General features: G+C 38.4%; 1 protein-coding gene across 4 annotated transcripts; it reads right to left on the minus strand.

Annotated features, from left to right (window-relative positions):
• Positions 1-10039: 10039 nt before the first annotated feature.
• On the minus strand, positions 10040-13347 carry LOC120011773 (protein TIFY 6B-like). Of its 4 annotated transcripts, none has more exons than XM_038862890.1 (7): positions 13091-13347; positions 12322-12599; positions 11710-11813; positions 11523-11610; positions 11047-11371; positions 10689-10746; positions 10040-10433 (listed from the first exon to the last, which is right to left on the minus strand). In XM_038862890.1, the coding sequence occupies exons 2-7, from the start codon at positions 12568-12570 to the stop codon at positions 10367-10369; spliced, it is 891 nt and encodes a 296-aa protein (XP_038718818.1). In that variant the 5' UTR covers positions 12571-12599; positions 13091-13347; the 3' UTR covers positions 10040-10366. The 4 variants fall into 4 exon arrangements, with proteins under 4 accessions (XP_038718818.1, XP_038718820.1, XP_038718817.1 ...); XM_038862892.1 differs by having other exon boundaries at positions 12322-12570; positions 13091-13346; XM_038862889.1 differs by having other exon boundaries at positions 11523-11607; positions 12322-12521; positions 13091-13345.
• Positions 13348-16614: the final 3267 nt, after the last annotated feature.

Below are 16614 nucleotides of genomic sequence, written 5' to 3' on the forward strand. Positions count from 1 at the left end.
TGATATATCTATTGAGAGACGAAGTGTAATCAAACTAAAAGGGATGATAATTATGGGCCATAATGTGGGCCTTGTTGCTTAGTAGTGGATTGGCCATGTATGACCTTATTACCCTTCCTCAAGATTGAGCTTCCTAAGGTAACACCAATCTTGGACCTAAGAACTTTAAATTGCAATCATAGAAGAGACTTGGTCAGAAGATAAGCTAGTTGACGAATTGTTGAGATTTTTTGAACTATTATGTGGCATTTGTTAACCAATGATCAAACAAAATGTAAGTTGACTACTATATGTTTCATTCTTGAGTGTTGAACTGGATTAAGACTGAGTTGAGTGGCTCCCTGATTGTCACAGTGAATGATGGGAGCGTGTGAAGTGGTATGTGAAGTTCACGAAGTAGATGAGTGAGCCATATGACTTCCGTGGAGGTTGTTGCTAAGGACTGATACTCGGCTTCAGTGGAAGATTTAGCAATTGACCTTTGTTTTTGAGATTTTTAGGAGATGAGGTTTGAACCAAGGAAGACCAAGTAAGCGGACGTGGAGGATCTATCATCCATATTCCCAGTCCAATAGAGTCGAAGTATGCTTAAAGAGTGAAAGCTTGGGTTCTTGTTAGGTGTATACCCTGCTGAATTATTCCTTTGAGATATCGGAGAACCCTCTTAAGAAGAAACCAATGGACATCAATAGGTCAACACATAAACTGAGCCAATCTGTTCACTTAAAACATATGTATGGGCGGGTTATGTTGAGATATTGGAGACTGCCAATTAGGCGTCTGTAGGGTGTAGGATCTGGAAGTAAGGTGCCATCCTCAAGTTGTGTCGTGAAATGCGCGAAAAAGGGTGTGTGAATCAATTTTGCTCCCTCCTTGTCAGCACATTCAAGGATGTATCAAGTATATTTCTATTGATTGACGAACAAACCAGTTGATAGTGAAACTACTTCTACTCCAAAGAAATAGGAGAGATCCCCAAGTTCTTTTAGTGCAAATTTCTCAAATAATGCCTTGGTGATCCTACACAGTAGAGCATAGTTAGAGCTAGTGAGGATTAATTGTTAACATAAATGAGTATATACATAGTTGAGGTACTAGAATGAAGAATAAATAAAGAAAAGTCCGTTTGGGCCTATAGGTTTGATATAAGGATTTTGTTTGAGGCAAAACAGCCACTTAGAGCCTATAGGTTTGATATCAGGATGAGGAGAAACTAGGATCCATGTGTGGTGATCCGTAAGTGCATCATATTCAGAATTCATTGTAGTATACCAGTTAGGCTGAGTTAGAGTTGCTTTTGTTGTTCGTGGTTCTATAATGGGGGAAGAGGATGCATGATCGTGTAGTGAAGAGATTTGGGTTTGAATATTTGGTTCATGGATCTAGTGGTCTTGGTGTGTTTCCATAGAGGAGGAGAGGATTCTAAATAATTATTGATGGGAGAGTTGGTAGATGGTGATAATGGATGATAAGGTGTGCTAGCTGGATATTAGGGCTAGGAGGAGGAGATTGTAAGGAGTGAGGAGTTGATAAGTCAAAGGAAGTGGGGTATGTGGAATTTGAGGAGGGTGGTGCCTTTAAGACAACCAAATATGCAGGTGAAGAGTATGGAAGGTGAGTCTGAGAGTTCAGGTGAGGCTTATGATAGGAAGGTATGTCATTTTCATGAAAAGTAACATGTCAAGACAAGTATATACGTTGTGTTGTGGAGTCAAAGCACTTACAAGAGTTTTGGGAAGTATAGTAACCTACAAATAGACATTCTTTTGATCTAGGTTCAAGCTTGTAAGAGTTATAAGGTCGCAGTCATGGGAAACATTTACAGCCAAAAGTTTTGAGTTTGAGATAGTTGGCGTTGATGTTGAAGAGTTTCTGGAAGGGAGTTAAAGTAGAGGTAGAAGAGATGGCAGCTTGTTAATAAGGTAGGCTATAGTTTAGATTGCAAACTTTCAGAAATTGAAGGGAAGTTTGGCTATGTGCAAGAGAGTTATGGTGGTTTCAATGCAATGCTTTCGTTCAGGGAGTGTAATATGTTGTGGGGTGTATGGAGGATATTGGAACCAATTTATGCCTTCTTATAGTAGATATTGCTTCAATTTTAAGAAATCTCCTCTATTATCTGTATATAAAGTCCATATGGTTTGCTAAAATTATTTCTCAACCAGCTTCTTAAATTGTAAAAAGATGGAATGAACGTCAGATTTTTGATGCATAGGAAATAGCCATGTGTATCGAGTATAATGATCAACAAAAATAACATAATACGAAAACCCATCTATAGACGCCATTGGGGCTGGTCCCCAGACATCATTGAAAGTAATTTATAGAGGTGAGTTGCTAATAACAATTGAGTTTCCAAAAGACTATTGATGACTTTTATTAAGAGAACATGAAGTATAATTTAGGCAGAGAATGTAAAATAGATGAAAGCAATTTAAAGGAGGGGTGGCCTAAGCGATAATGTCACCTCACCATATCAGTTCTAACTCCAGCAAGGGTAGATGATGTTGCAAAACATGAGATGTGAGTAGGATCAAGGTGGTGGATGCCTTCATGATTGCTACTCGACGCCATGACTTTGCTCGTAGAATAATCCTTAATCAAGCAATAAAAAGGGAAGAATTCAATAGACACATTATTATGTTTGGTAAATTCATGAATTGAAAGTAAGTTTTTGTGTAATAAAGGTACACACAGAGTGTTTAGAGCAGTGAGAGGATGTGTTGGTATGTGAATATGAGAGGAGCCCGTATGTGTAATGGACAAGCCTATTCCATCACCAATATGAACCTCATATGTACCATCGTATTTGGAGTGTGTGGACAGATTTTGAAGGTCATAGGTCATGTTATGGCTGGCTCTAGAGCCGATCAACCAAGAAGTGGATAGTGGGGAGATGTTGGTGGATGGTGTTGTTGAATTAACATAGTTTGCATAGTGAGTGTATTGTTGAGCTGAGATTTTGAATTGCAACACTTTGCTGCTGTGATTGTCCTCTACCACGGCCACTGTTAAATAGATAAGGAAAGGCTATACATTAGTTGTAACTGAATAGGAAGCAAATATGTAATTATGTTTGCATCCATTCGTCACGCTTAACTCAATCCCATAATTGTAGTAATATGATTCATTGTAATCTTCCTTTCACACAAAGGAAAACTCTTGTATATATTGTTACAGTGATAATGAGAATTTAAGTTGCCTGAATACCCTTTTCTACATGGTATCGGAGCAGGCTTAAAATATTTTTCAATCGTATTATCCATGGCCGGCAACGAAGGTACAGCAGCCATAACCCCAATATTCCATTCCAGGGAAGAAGACACTTCCGACCCTTTCTTTCTTCATCATTCAGACCATCCTGGTTTGATTTTGGTCTCAAAAAAACTCAATGGCAACAACTACAATACCTGGTCTCGTGCAATACGTATTGCTCTCAGTGCTAAAAATAAGATTGGTCTCATTGACGGAACCCTCAAACAGCCAAATCCAGACAAGAACAACACATGGCAACGATGTAACGACATGGTCCTTTCATGGTTGTTGGGCTCTTTGGAGCCAGATATCGCTGACAGCGTAATTTTTCTACCCACTGCTCATGAAATTTGGGTGGATCTTCATGAACGTTTTTCGCAAGGTAACGCTCCTTATTTATTTCAAATTCAACGAGATATTGCGTCTTTAACCCAAGGCCAACTTTCCGTTGCTGCATATTATACCAAACTCAAGGGCCTTTGGGATGAACTGGCGTCACATAGTGCGAAAGTTACTTGCACATGTGGAGCACAGAATGAAACTAACAAACTCATGCAATTTCTTATGGGTTTGAATGAGTCGTATAGCGCAATTCGTGGACAACTCTTACTGCTGAAACCTCTTCCTTCAGCCCGTCAAGCTTATTCTTCTGTCTCTCAAGAAGAAAAGCAAAGAGAGCTTGGTTCCACTCGGGTCCCAGAAACTGCTGCAATGGTTGTCCGTCATGACTCCCGCTCTCGACATGATCGACCTCATCTTCATTGCTCCTATTGTGATAATGATCACCATACAAGAGAAAACTGTTGGCAACTCAATGGATATCCTCTTGGGCATCCACGCCATGGTCAACAGCCCAAGCAATACAATCGCAGCAACAATCGTTCTCATCATAATCGTGGAACCAACAATCGCTCCCGCAGTACTCCTTCAGCAAATCAAGTCAATTATCATGCCATGACATCACTGCAAGACATTCAAGCTGCCCTGCCAAATCTATCCGACCAACAACACCAACAAATCCTCTCGGTCATGGCAGACACAAGTGTGCCACAAGCTAATGCTGCCCTCACCCAAGGTTTGTTACCGCTTGCTCCCTCCAATGGTCCATGGATCATTGACAGTGGAGCAACGGATCACTTCACTTGTTCCTCCAACTTAATGACAGAAAGTAAACCCAATCTCCATTTACCACCCGTTTCTTTACCAAGTGGAGACAAGGCTCCCATTTCATTAATTGGCACAGTGTCTTTAAGTTCAAGCCATCACTTGCCTAATGTTATTTGTGTACCCAGTTTCAATATCAATCTTTTGTCCGTAAGTAAAATTACAGATGGATTACGATGCTCTGTAACCTTCTTCCCTTCTTGGGTTGTTTTGCAGGACTTGGTTTCGAAGGCGACGATTGGAGTGGGTAAGCGACGCGGGGATCTCTACTATCTGGTTGCATTAGCTAACACCATCCATCCATCGGCCTGCAACCTCGTCTCCATTTCACCAGAACTTTGGCATCGTCGTCTTGGACATTTATCATTTTCTCCCTTGAAGGTCTTAGCTAGTAATTCCCTAGATTGTTCTTTTTCTTCAAATTATGTTTGTGATGTTTGTCCCTTGGCAAAGCAAACTCGCCAACCTTTTGGCACCAGCACTATTTCTACTGATAAACCTTTTGATCTTTTACATTGTGATATTTGGGGACCAAATAAACACCCTTCTCTTACTGGGGCTTATTATTTTTTGTCCATTGTTGATGATTATTCTCGCTTCACTTGGGTTTTTTTGATGCGTCACAAACATGACACTCAACACATTCTTCAATCTTTTTTTGCATATGTTGAGAATCAATTTCATTCTAAAGTTCAACAAATAAGAACTGACAATGGGGGAGAATTTTTATCCATGCGTGATTATTTCTTTCAACATGGCATTATTTTTCAACACTCTTGTGTCTACACACCACAACAAAATGGTGTTGTAGAACGCAAGCATCGACATCTCCTCAACACTGCTCGAGCCCTTCGTTTCCAATCTCACTTACCAATTAAATTTTGGGGAGAATGTGTCCTTACAGCAGCCTACATCATCAACCGTATTCCTACGAATCTCCACAAGAATAAATCACCTTTTGAAATACTCTACCAAAAGCCTCCTTCCTACCATCACATGAAAGTATTCGGCTGCCTTGCATATGCCACAAATGTCCATCCCACTTCCAAATTTGATACCCGGGCTCACAAATGCCTGTTCATTGGTTATCCCATTGGTCAAAAGGCTTACAAACTCTACAATCTCACCACACATAAAACACTCACAAGCCGTGACGTTCTCTTTCTTGAAAATACTTTTCCTTACCAACCTTCCTCAACTGCACCCACAATTCATCAAGATTCCTTAGCTGGTCCTCCGATTCCCATCATTCCCGAGCCTCCTATATCACCACATGCTTCCGCACCACTTTGCAACCAACCCATATCACCACCTCCCAACCCCGACTCCGCCGCATCTGACGTCACTATTACCATTGACCCCGCACCTTCTCCAAGTACCTCCACCCAGTCATCCAACGACACTACACCACCTTCACCTCCTCCTCTTATCCGCACTTCAACTCGAAGTAAGCAACCATCTGTCCGTCTCCGTGATTACGTTTGTTCGCAGGTTGTTCTGCCACCACTCCCTTCTTCGTCTTCGCCGCCAGGTCTCCAAACAGGTACTCGTTATCCTCTCTGTAATTTTATTTCATACCATCGCTATTCTCCCCAACACCTTTCTTTTGCTCATGCTATTAGCCGTACGGTCGAACCTAACTCCTTTGCAGAGGCAAATGTTGACCCCAAATGGCGCGATGCTATGGCTTCTGAACTTGAGGCTCTTGCTGCAAATAAAACTTGGACTCTCACTCCATTGCCTCCTGGCAAAACACCCATCGCCTGCAAATGGGTTTATAAGATCAAACACCGTGCTGATGGATCTATCGAACGCTACAAAGCTCGCCTCGTTGCTAAAGGTTTTACACAAACTGCAGGCATTGATTATCATGATACTTTCTCTCCTACTGCCAAAATGGTTACTATTCGGTGTCTCTTGGCCATCGCTGCTAGTCAGAATTGGTTCCTTCACCAACTCGATGTTCACAACGCTTTTCTCCATGGCGATTTGCATGAAGAAATTTATATGTCCATTCCTCCTGGGCTCCAGCGACAGGGGGAGAACTTGGTGTGTCGCCTACACAAGTCCCTTTACGGACTTAAACAAGCATCCCGACAATGGTTTGCCAAGTTTACACAAGCAATTCTAGCAGCTGGTTTCATTCAGTCCAAAGCTGACTACTCTCTTTTCACCCGTCGAAATGGCAGCTCTTTTACGGCATTACTAATCTACGTTGATGATATTTTACTCACAGGGAACGATGTTGAAGCTATTAAATCTCTCAAAAAGTTTCTCAATCAACATTTTCGTATTAAGGATCTTGGAGATTTAAAGTTTTTCTTGGGGATAGAAGTTTCCAGATCCAAGCAAGGAATCTATATATCTCAACGAAAATATGCACTTGAGATTTTGAAAGAATATGGACTCCTAGGCACTCGGCCAGTTGGCTTTCCAATGGAGGAAACCAAACTTTCAGATGACAGTGAGCTACTGAAGGATCCTGACAAATATAGACGACTTGTTGGGCGTTTAATTTATCTCACCATCACCAGACCAGATATAACTTACTCCGTACATGTTCTTAGTCGGTTCATGCATCAACCTCGCACCCAACATATGGAGGCAGCTCTTCGGATTGTTCGGTACCTTAAATCAACTCCAGGTCAAGGTTTGTTGTATCGTTCCAATAACAAATTGAATTTGATTGCTTATTGTGATTCCGATTGGGCTGGTTGCCATACTAGTCGTCGTTCTACTACTGGGTATTGTGTATATTTGGGGAGTTCCCTGATATCTTGGAGGACAAAGCGGCAAAGGATTGTGTCATTATCATCAGCCGAAGCAGAGTATCGAGCAATGGCCAGTACATGCTGTGAAGTGACTTGGTTACGTTATTTATTGAAAGATTTGTCTTTTGCACAATCTACTCCTTCCGCTATGCATTGTGACAATCAAGCCGCACTTCATATAGCAGCCAATCCGATTTTCCATGAAAGAACCAGACATATCGAAATTGATTGCCACTTCATTCGCGACAAGATAATTGACGGGACAGTTGCTACACAATTTGTCAGTTCTTCGCAACAACTCGCCGACGTGTTCACAAAACCATTGGGGAAAGAGAAATTCTCACTCATGATACGCAAGTTGGGTGTTCTTGATATTCACTCTCCAACTTGAGGGGGAGTGTTAAATAGATAAGGAAAGGCTATACATTAGTTGTAACTGAATAGGAAGCAAATATGTAATTATGTTTGCATCCATTCGTCACGCTTAACTCAATCCCATAATTGTAGTAATATGATTCATTGTAATCTTCCTTTCACACAAAGGAAAACTCTTGTATATATTGTTACAGTGATAATGAGAATTTAAGTTGCCTGAATACCCTTTTCTACAGCCACCACGCCCATGATTACCCCATTGATTATTTTGTGAGCCACTCCATGGAGGTCTAGAACCTCGTCCATGTGATTGTTGATGGTTGGAATTGTCTAGTCGAGGTGATTTCCTGGTTGTCTTTGATGAAAGTTTGCAGTAGTCAAGTGTTGAGTTTGAGTGTTTGATAACCGTGATGGATAGCCTTCTTGGGCTACCAATACATTCTTGAGCTCATCAAAGGTAAATGAAGTTTCTCGAGTGCAGATGGAGCCAACCATAAAAGAGTACTCTTCACTTAGGCTCTCCAGGATATATAGGGTGAGGTCGTCTTGAGATATTGGATTGTCAGTGAGTGCAAGCTCATCTACAATCTTTCACATCTTGCATGTATTCTGCAATTGATTTGCCTCCCTTTTGACAACGGGAGAGCTAGGATTTGAGATGTAAAATTCTAGATTGTGAAGCATTTGTTTGTGTACTTTGCTTCAGGCATCTGCACTAGTTTCCACTTCACCGATAAGAGGCAATATTGTGTCATTTATTGATGCAACAATTTGCATGAAGGATGAATTGATCCTGGCTTTCCCAAATATGGTAAGCCATGTGAGATCCATCAATAGTGGATGCTTTATCAGGTGTAGGTGCACAGGGGATCTTGTTGTCCACATAACAAACAAGTGAGTATGTTCGAAAGAGTGACAGTAACTGCATTCTCCATGAAGAAAAGTTAGCTCCAGTGAGCTTTAGAGGAATTGGTGAAATAGCATGGACAGAAGCGGAGCTGATTTGTCCTGAGACATGTATAATGATTGTAGTGTGGTGAGAGTAGTAGTTGCCATCGGAGGAACAGAGGTGGACTCGTCGGAGTTCTCTTGCTCCAATACCATAAAGAGATGTGAAGAAATGACTTTCATTACTTGAACATAGTTTGTATAGAAGATTATATACACAAGCTATGATGGTCATAATGTGACCAGTAACTAGTACAAGCTATTGACAGAGATGACAGACTTAGAAAATATGCTACGATATATCCGTTGAGAGACGGAGTGTAATCAAACTAAAACAGCTGATAATTATGGGTCTTATTACTTAGTAGTGGATTGGACCCGTATGTCCTTATTACTAAGCAAGAAATTAATGCTCATAAAGAATGTCAGTACATGGAAGTAGGTCATTCCTCACAATTTCCAAAATAAATATTTTGGAAGTTGGAAATGTGCATGTATCTATAAATTACTCGTGTCCTAGATACTTGTATGTTAGGCCATAAATATGCATTATTATGAGTTTCGGTTTGCAACAAGCAATCAATAATAAGAACAGTGTTTTTACACAGAAAAGTCTTTTCAGATATATATATATATATATATATATATATATATATCCTTGAATTCAAGAGATCACACAATTCTCTCGATTTGTTAGTCCTCAATCCTCTACTCGTCAGTTGGTTCAATCCCAACATATTCTTGGCCACCTGGTAATTGATTTAATCTTATCATTAGTTCTCATCCATCGACCTGGTAAGAGTTGTTTCAGGTTACATTATTATTGTTTATCATTGTATTGTTTCAGTTGTTTTAAGCTTTTACCACACGCCAAGGCTCGCCCTCTAATAATGAAACCGACTTTTACTTTTTTCTATGTTTATGTATTTGCGGATTTTGTTCCTGGTTAGATTAGTTTATACAACAAGCATGAATTCATGTCTTGATAACCTCGTAATTATCTAGTAATGACAAGTGTTAAACCTGCGTGGGCACTCTCATTGTCTATCCCTTCCTAGGGAACAAATAGGGCCCACTATAATCAATATTCACATTCACAATTTTGTGGTGAGAGTTGATAGGTACCTGGTTTGACAAAAGTTGACCTAACGTTACATTCAGTCAGGCATGTGTGTAGGTGGGCCAAATGGGCCGGGCCTATTTCACATCTTCTAAACATGACTGCCTGACTGTTGATGGTCACCTACTGCCAACCATGAAAAAAAATTCCCTTCCTTCAAATATTTGTTTTTTTCTTCTGTTTTATATGGCATGAGAACTTAAAAATAGTTGACGTTGTCTACAAAATCTCAATCATTCAACGTATTATATGTTAGCTTTGGCTCCTCGATTGTTCAATGAAAATAACTGGTGATGATTGAATAGCTGAAGTTTTCAACAACCAACAAGGAAACATAATTCCTTTCTTTGTTTTTGAAGAATTCAGAAACAATGTTTGTTAACATGACCAATCAAAAAACACATTCTTAGAACCCATAAGAGTTTTCTTTTCAGAAAAGGAAACACAGGAGATTTACCTCCCATGGTTAAGAACTGTACTTAAAAGTCATAAGCCGGAAACAAAGATCCAAGTACTTGAAGAGAGAAGATGGAACAAATACAAAAGTAAAATGGAAGAGATATGCTTACAATAAGAACTTACAACAAAGTTGGAATTACTGAGTTCTACACTTCTACTTGAGACTCCATGCGAGTTGCAATTAATGAGATATATTCAGACTCCATGGGATCTAGTCTACTCCTTTCCCTTGCCAAGAGAGAGGCAGTCCTTTCCGCACAGGTAAAAGAGAAACTCACGGATTCATGGCTAGCTGGTCTGGAGACTTGCTAGCAAACTTGTATGGTGCTGTGTTCAGAACCCTGCGAGTAAAAATAAAGGAAATGGAGTGAAGAAAATTCCTATGTTTTCATCAGTTATAGTGGAAGGGGTTGATTCAATATTACTAAAGTGTGCTTCAATTGGTGTGACGAAAGATGAACTGGGGAAATGAAAAACAAATAAGACACGAACAGGGCGTTAATATCTAAGGATTCAAAGTGATATAACCCTAATTACCTTTTTCCTCAACAACTAAAGAACAAGCACATATTTGGTCAATATAATAACTAACTAACCTCTCCTTGCGCTTCTCCAAAAACCGAGCCAACGATGCTTTCCGAAACTGTGGAACAGCTGCATAAGAAACTCTTATCAATTACATAGAATATTAGGACCATTAGTTTAACCAATGTCCCAATGCATGCATATGATTATGAATGTGTTAACTTCAGGATTGAGCTAACTGATCCACAAAAACTTTTGATGCCTCCATTGTTAACTTATGCATCAACTCAAAAGTTACTTTTCACCATCATCATAATTGATGCTAACGCATGTTCACAAATCAAAACAACTTCAAAATGTTCAAATCAGAAAACTTTTCGCAAAGAAGCACATACTTAAGCACTGCCACCAACGAATACAAGGCCATACCTGACGCTATCATGGTTGTTGCAGGAACAGAACCCATAGCTTTCAGCGCTTTAGGACGCTCAAGTACACTAACAGGAGGTGTTGCAACTCCGGTAATTTTAGCTGGTTTTATTTCCTCATTGGTGGTAGACCCACTTCCTGACTGAGCACCAGTATGTGAGGAGAAAGACATAGGACTTGCAAGATCGGAGTTTGGTACTGCATTCATGGGATGATTCACAGGAACACCATCACCTGCTGCTGGAGTTGAGATGGGGGCCTGCACTTGAATCTTTGGTTGCCCCATGGATACCTCATTCCCAGCCAACAGCATAATAGCCTGAGCCTGGATAAGATGCACACTAGTGAGTTCTTAGGTTACCACTTACCAACCACCCAGCACGTTCAATTGCACGTGTGTGTGTGTGTGTGTGTGTGTGTGTGAGAGAGAGAGAGAGAGAGAGAGAGAGAGAGAGAGAGAGAGAGAGAGAGAGAACCTTCTCAGGAGATATGCCATCAAATACATTCACTGTACCCGCATAAAAAATTGTCAACTGAGCAGGAGAGTTGAAGGCCTTGGCACTACTGAAGTAAATAGAAGCATTCAGATGGAGTAATATATTCTCATTTCTGAATACATTTATGAAAGAAGATAATATAATTCAAAGCATGAACATAATCTACCGTAGTTCAGTGAACCCATTAACAGAGCCAATTCTGGGAACAATTGAAAGCATTGTAGTAACTGGAACTCCTTCCATTGACTGTGGCTTCGTTTCAGCCAAATTCTGAACAGAAATGGGAAAACCATTATTGAAGAAAGGTTGCTTGCAGTGACTGAAACTTTTTGGTTTGAAACTGGAAACACATTCACATCATGAGGACGATGCACATAATGCACATCGTTTTGCAGAGGATAAGCAGTCAGAGAAAACTGTCTCACACCTTGCCTATCGTGATTGAATGCTTTCTATACAGTACAAATCGAAGGGGGAAACATAAAAAAATATCAGTTGACATCTATTTGGAGTGGGGAGTTTGATGATAAAGCAATCATTAATCAAGTATATGCTTCATAGGACTTGAGAAGTAACAATCCAGCACATTGTACCAAATGAAATAACATAAGTGAGGATTGAGATTCAAAATAGGGCAACGAAAAGAAGGGATTCTCGTGAAAGTAAAATCAATATTATGAAACAATAGGATTTTGTTACAATTTTCAAATTTATTGTGCTCCATATAACCACAGAACAAAAAAGATATGTACTTAATCAAGTGGTTCAGAAACAATACCTGGTTCTCTGCCCCAGAACCTAATTGATCGGGATTATCCGCATCTGCAGTTGATGTAGTCATGAATGCAAGGGATATCTGAGCATCAGATGCAATCTTCTTTGTCTTATCAAGTTGAGCAGCCTTAAACGACATAAAATGAGGAAGTGCAGAGACCTTGTTTGTGAATGGCCATTGTGTCACAGGGCCTTCAATAAGTCCTTCAAAATCCAAACAGAAAGAAAAACGACCCATATTTGGAATCACCATCTGCTTTTACATAAACCAACTCCAAGAAACTGATGAAAGTTAATTTTCTATTAAAAACAACATTTTAATACTACTATGATACTATCACAAAAAAATACTCCCAAATAAGGGAAAACTTGCTTGAATTAAAGCTCAAGCAGCAGAAATAAGAAATCAAATTTCTCTCTGAAGCCCTTGAACCACAAACACATGAAAAATTTTCATCTTATTTGTTACCCCCAAAATTAATTTCCAAAAACAGCTGACACATAATCAACAGATTTACTAAAGACAAGGCAATTACATGTATCCAAATAGAGATTTTCATATTTTATGTGGAAACAGAATCTTAAAATCATATTCTTGTTAAATGACTGCATATAAAACGCATAATACATGTCATAACCAACATCCTTAACCCAATTAAGGAAGGAAAAGGAGTATATAAAAAAAATGTAATTTTCTGTAAATAGCACAACAATTTCATATATATATAGCAGAGGCGCATATATATACTTAGTAAGAAGGGGTTGATGATTACCTATCTCCTTGTACCCACCAGTATGAACCTCTTCTTTCACCACAGCTTGAGGCTCTTTAGAGCTCAAACCCAAGAAATCTATCTCCATTTTTCACCTTTCAATCTCTTCAAACCCCAAATTCAAACAAAGCCCACCTCAAGCAATAAATTAATAAGATTGATCTCTTCAATCTCAAACGCCAAACCCACCACCAAAAGCTATCGAGAGAGAGCAAAAAAGCTTTCAACAACGGCAAGAGAGGAGAGATGCGCTTATGTCATGCGGAATATATAATAAAGATCTGGACCATTAATTGTTTTAACTTTTAAAAATCATTAATTTTATGAAAAGAAATTAAGTCTTTACCGATATATCCTGTCTGACGACCGGCTGGGCCGGTTAATTCACTGTTCACACGTTACTTGGACTCCGTACCCACATTTCGGCTGTGCCGAGCGACACGTGTACTTTCACATGGCAGCTTCGGCTCGTGACGTGTAACACGAGATGGATACGGAGCTGGTAGCCGATTAGTCAGGGCGCTTTGTTTGTCGATAATTTAATAATTTTATCCAAGAAAATAATAATATTGTTTTGATTTACTTCCTTCAGAGTGAACACTCTTTTTTTAATCATTAAATTAATAAATGATTCTTACTAATTACTTTAAGATTTTTGGTCAATAAATCATGTAGAATCCATGTAGCAATATTTTTAAAAAAAATTCCCAACGAAATAGGTATTTTTAGTCATTTTGTTAGTGACTGAAAAATTAGTTTCAATTTCATTTTTGTCTTTCAAAATGACTAAATGAGTGTATAGTCAGAAAACTTTTAGATTGTTAAAGATACAATACAAAAACAGGTTCAACATTGGCGTTTTGGAAGTATCGTAAAAACTGGATAAAGGGTCGTGAATGGTATTTTTCTTTCGATGTTTTGAGAAACGTCATACAAGTGTTGTTAATACATGGTGTCGTTAATGTATTCACGACGCTTCTGCAAAGCGCCATTAAATTGGAAACAACACGGCGCTTTTTAAAATGATGTAAAACATCTTAGAGTGCCGTTTAACAAACTGTTGACTTTGTCTTACCGATCCAACTAAGCGTCATTTATTAGCTTTACCGTATATGTATTTACATCAGCGCTTCTACAAAAGCACCAACAAGAAGCATCGTCGTTGATGTTGTTTTTTGTAGTGAGATTGGAGGAAATAATTTTTACCATTACTGTGTAAGGAAAAGATGCAACCTATTATACGCAGAAGAAACAATGGATATACAGCTTACAGACTACACAACGTCTACATTAGCTTTTACAAAGACTGCATGTACAATTAGCTTTAATAGAGACAGTGAAAACTACAGTACGGGAGAAGCTATACAGATAGAATTAATTAATTAGGCTTAACTACTGGGTCAATGAAGTTAGCTGAACTGGGCCTCCTTATCCTTATTGTTGACAAGTGAATGGACAAAGTGAAGATCCACGACAATATGTTTCATACGCGAGTGCAAGACAGGGTTGAGGCTGAGATTAGTAGCCCTTTGTTTATCATAGTGAACCACTGGAATTTGAGTAGAGGTTATGTGAATATCTCTGAGGAGGTGTTGAATCCAGGCAACCTCTGAGGAATTACTAGCTAATGCCCAGTATTTGGCTTTGATGGAAGCCCGAGCTATCACTCTCTATTTTCAAGATCACGACAAGATGAGGTTATTTTCAATAAAGATGAGATAAGCAGAAGAAAATGACCAATTGTCAGGGTTTCTAATTTATAGGTGCCTTTGAGGTATCGCAGAAGTCGTTTGAGAGGGATCAGTGAACATCAGTAGGAGCATTCATGAATTAGGCAAGACAATTTACTACAAAGGGGTATGAACAGCTTTGGCTCCTGTCATGTTTGTTTGGTCCAAAATGTCATCCATCTGTTGAGACAAGAAAATACCTATGTTAGTACATAAAACCTCAATACCCAAAAAATAGGATAAGTCTCCCAAGTCTTTGATGGAGAACTTATTTGATAATTCAGTCGTGACCTTATTAAGCAATGTTAAAAGATGAGATCATCAACATAAACTAAAATATAAATAATGTTATGAGAGGGACTAAGAATAAATAGGGATCGATATGCCTGAGAGGAGACAAAACCCATATGTAGGAGACAACCAGACATGAGTTTAGAGCATTTACTGTTTTATTACTTGAAACTATGGACGCTATTTCTGGACCCCGCTATTTAAATCATGGGCACTGGTCATGCGCACATGGGCGATTAAGAATTTAAGTAAAAAGTTCAATGTCGGCCATATCATGCACTAACCAATATTTTACTTTATTAAACAAAACATGTGCATTAAGTTGACCATAGTCCAGTTGAGGAGGTGTTTGTGGGACCCAGAAGGATATTAGAATCTAGGATGGATTATTAGTGGTTTCTCTACAATGATATAATTATTCAATTCGGGTTAATTAAGTCACATTGTATATGATATGATGCTCCTTGTCAATGACATCTTTTATTTTGAAGTGACACTTTTGTTATCACATATAAGAAACTAATAAGAAGACTATTCTCTCCTGATAAAAAAAAAAAAAAAAACTATTCTCTACCAACTTGACATTATTTAAGATATTAAGGTAAATTCTCAACAAAAAACCCCTTTTTTTTTTTGTATAGAACTGAGGGGAGGAGAAGACGTCCATTTTCTCCTCCTCCATCCTCCCTTTTTCAAGTTATTTTTTCCCTTTCAATTTGTTGTTATGTCGAATAAGGACTACAGGTAGATCATGGTTTTCTCTCTAGAATTCCGTTTGGGATATGGTTTTGCTTCAAAAACGATCTATAATCAGAGATCATATACCACTTTCTGAGTTTCAAACTCCAAGATGTTCAAATATGGATAATCATGTCTAGCGACAAACATATTTGTGTTTGTATTTTTCTGGATTTCTTTTTTAATCTTCTTGATTGTAATCCATCTTTATGGTTGCTCGAGTGCCTACGGATCTCATATTCTATTCCCCATTCTAAGTTAATGAATATATTTTCGTCTCCTTGAACTTTTCAAAAAAAAAAATAGAAATTAAAGTATTGCATATGGATGCAATTTGTTCATCACCATATTGCTAAACCTATATATAAAAATCTAGTCAAACTTGATCATGAATAAATATATATGTTTGTTCACGAACATTTAAATAAGTCTAAACTAGCCTCAACTCATTTAAACGAGCTCAAGTATCTTCTTCAAGCTCATTAATAAATGAGCTTTTAACGAGCTCGTATACTATACGAGTAACTTGTTGAATGCTTGGCTCTTTTACAACTCTAATTTGAAGATGATTTAATGATGAAACATTAATTCCAAAGATAAAAGCAAATATTTTTACAATAGCAAAAATTACACTCCTAATTTTTAGTGTTTAAAATATATTTTTTTTTAAATTTGGAAAATATATATTTATATTTTAATAGGTATTATGAACTCAACGAAATATTTTTTGCTTAAAACAGAAATCAAATTCAACATGAAAGATGC

This window comes from Tripterygium wilfordii, chromosome 13, assembly GCF_013401445.1.
Source record: "Tripterygium wilfordii isolate XIE 37 chromosome 13, ASM1340144v1, whole genome shotgun sequence".
NCBI classification, from domain to species: Eukaryota; Viridiplantae; Streptophyta; class Magnoliopsida; order Celastrales; family Celastraceae; genus Tripterygium; species Tripterygium wilfordii.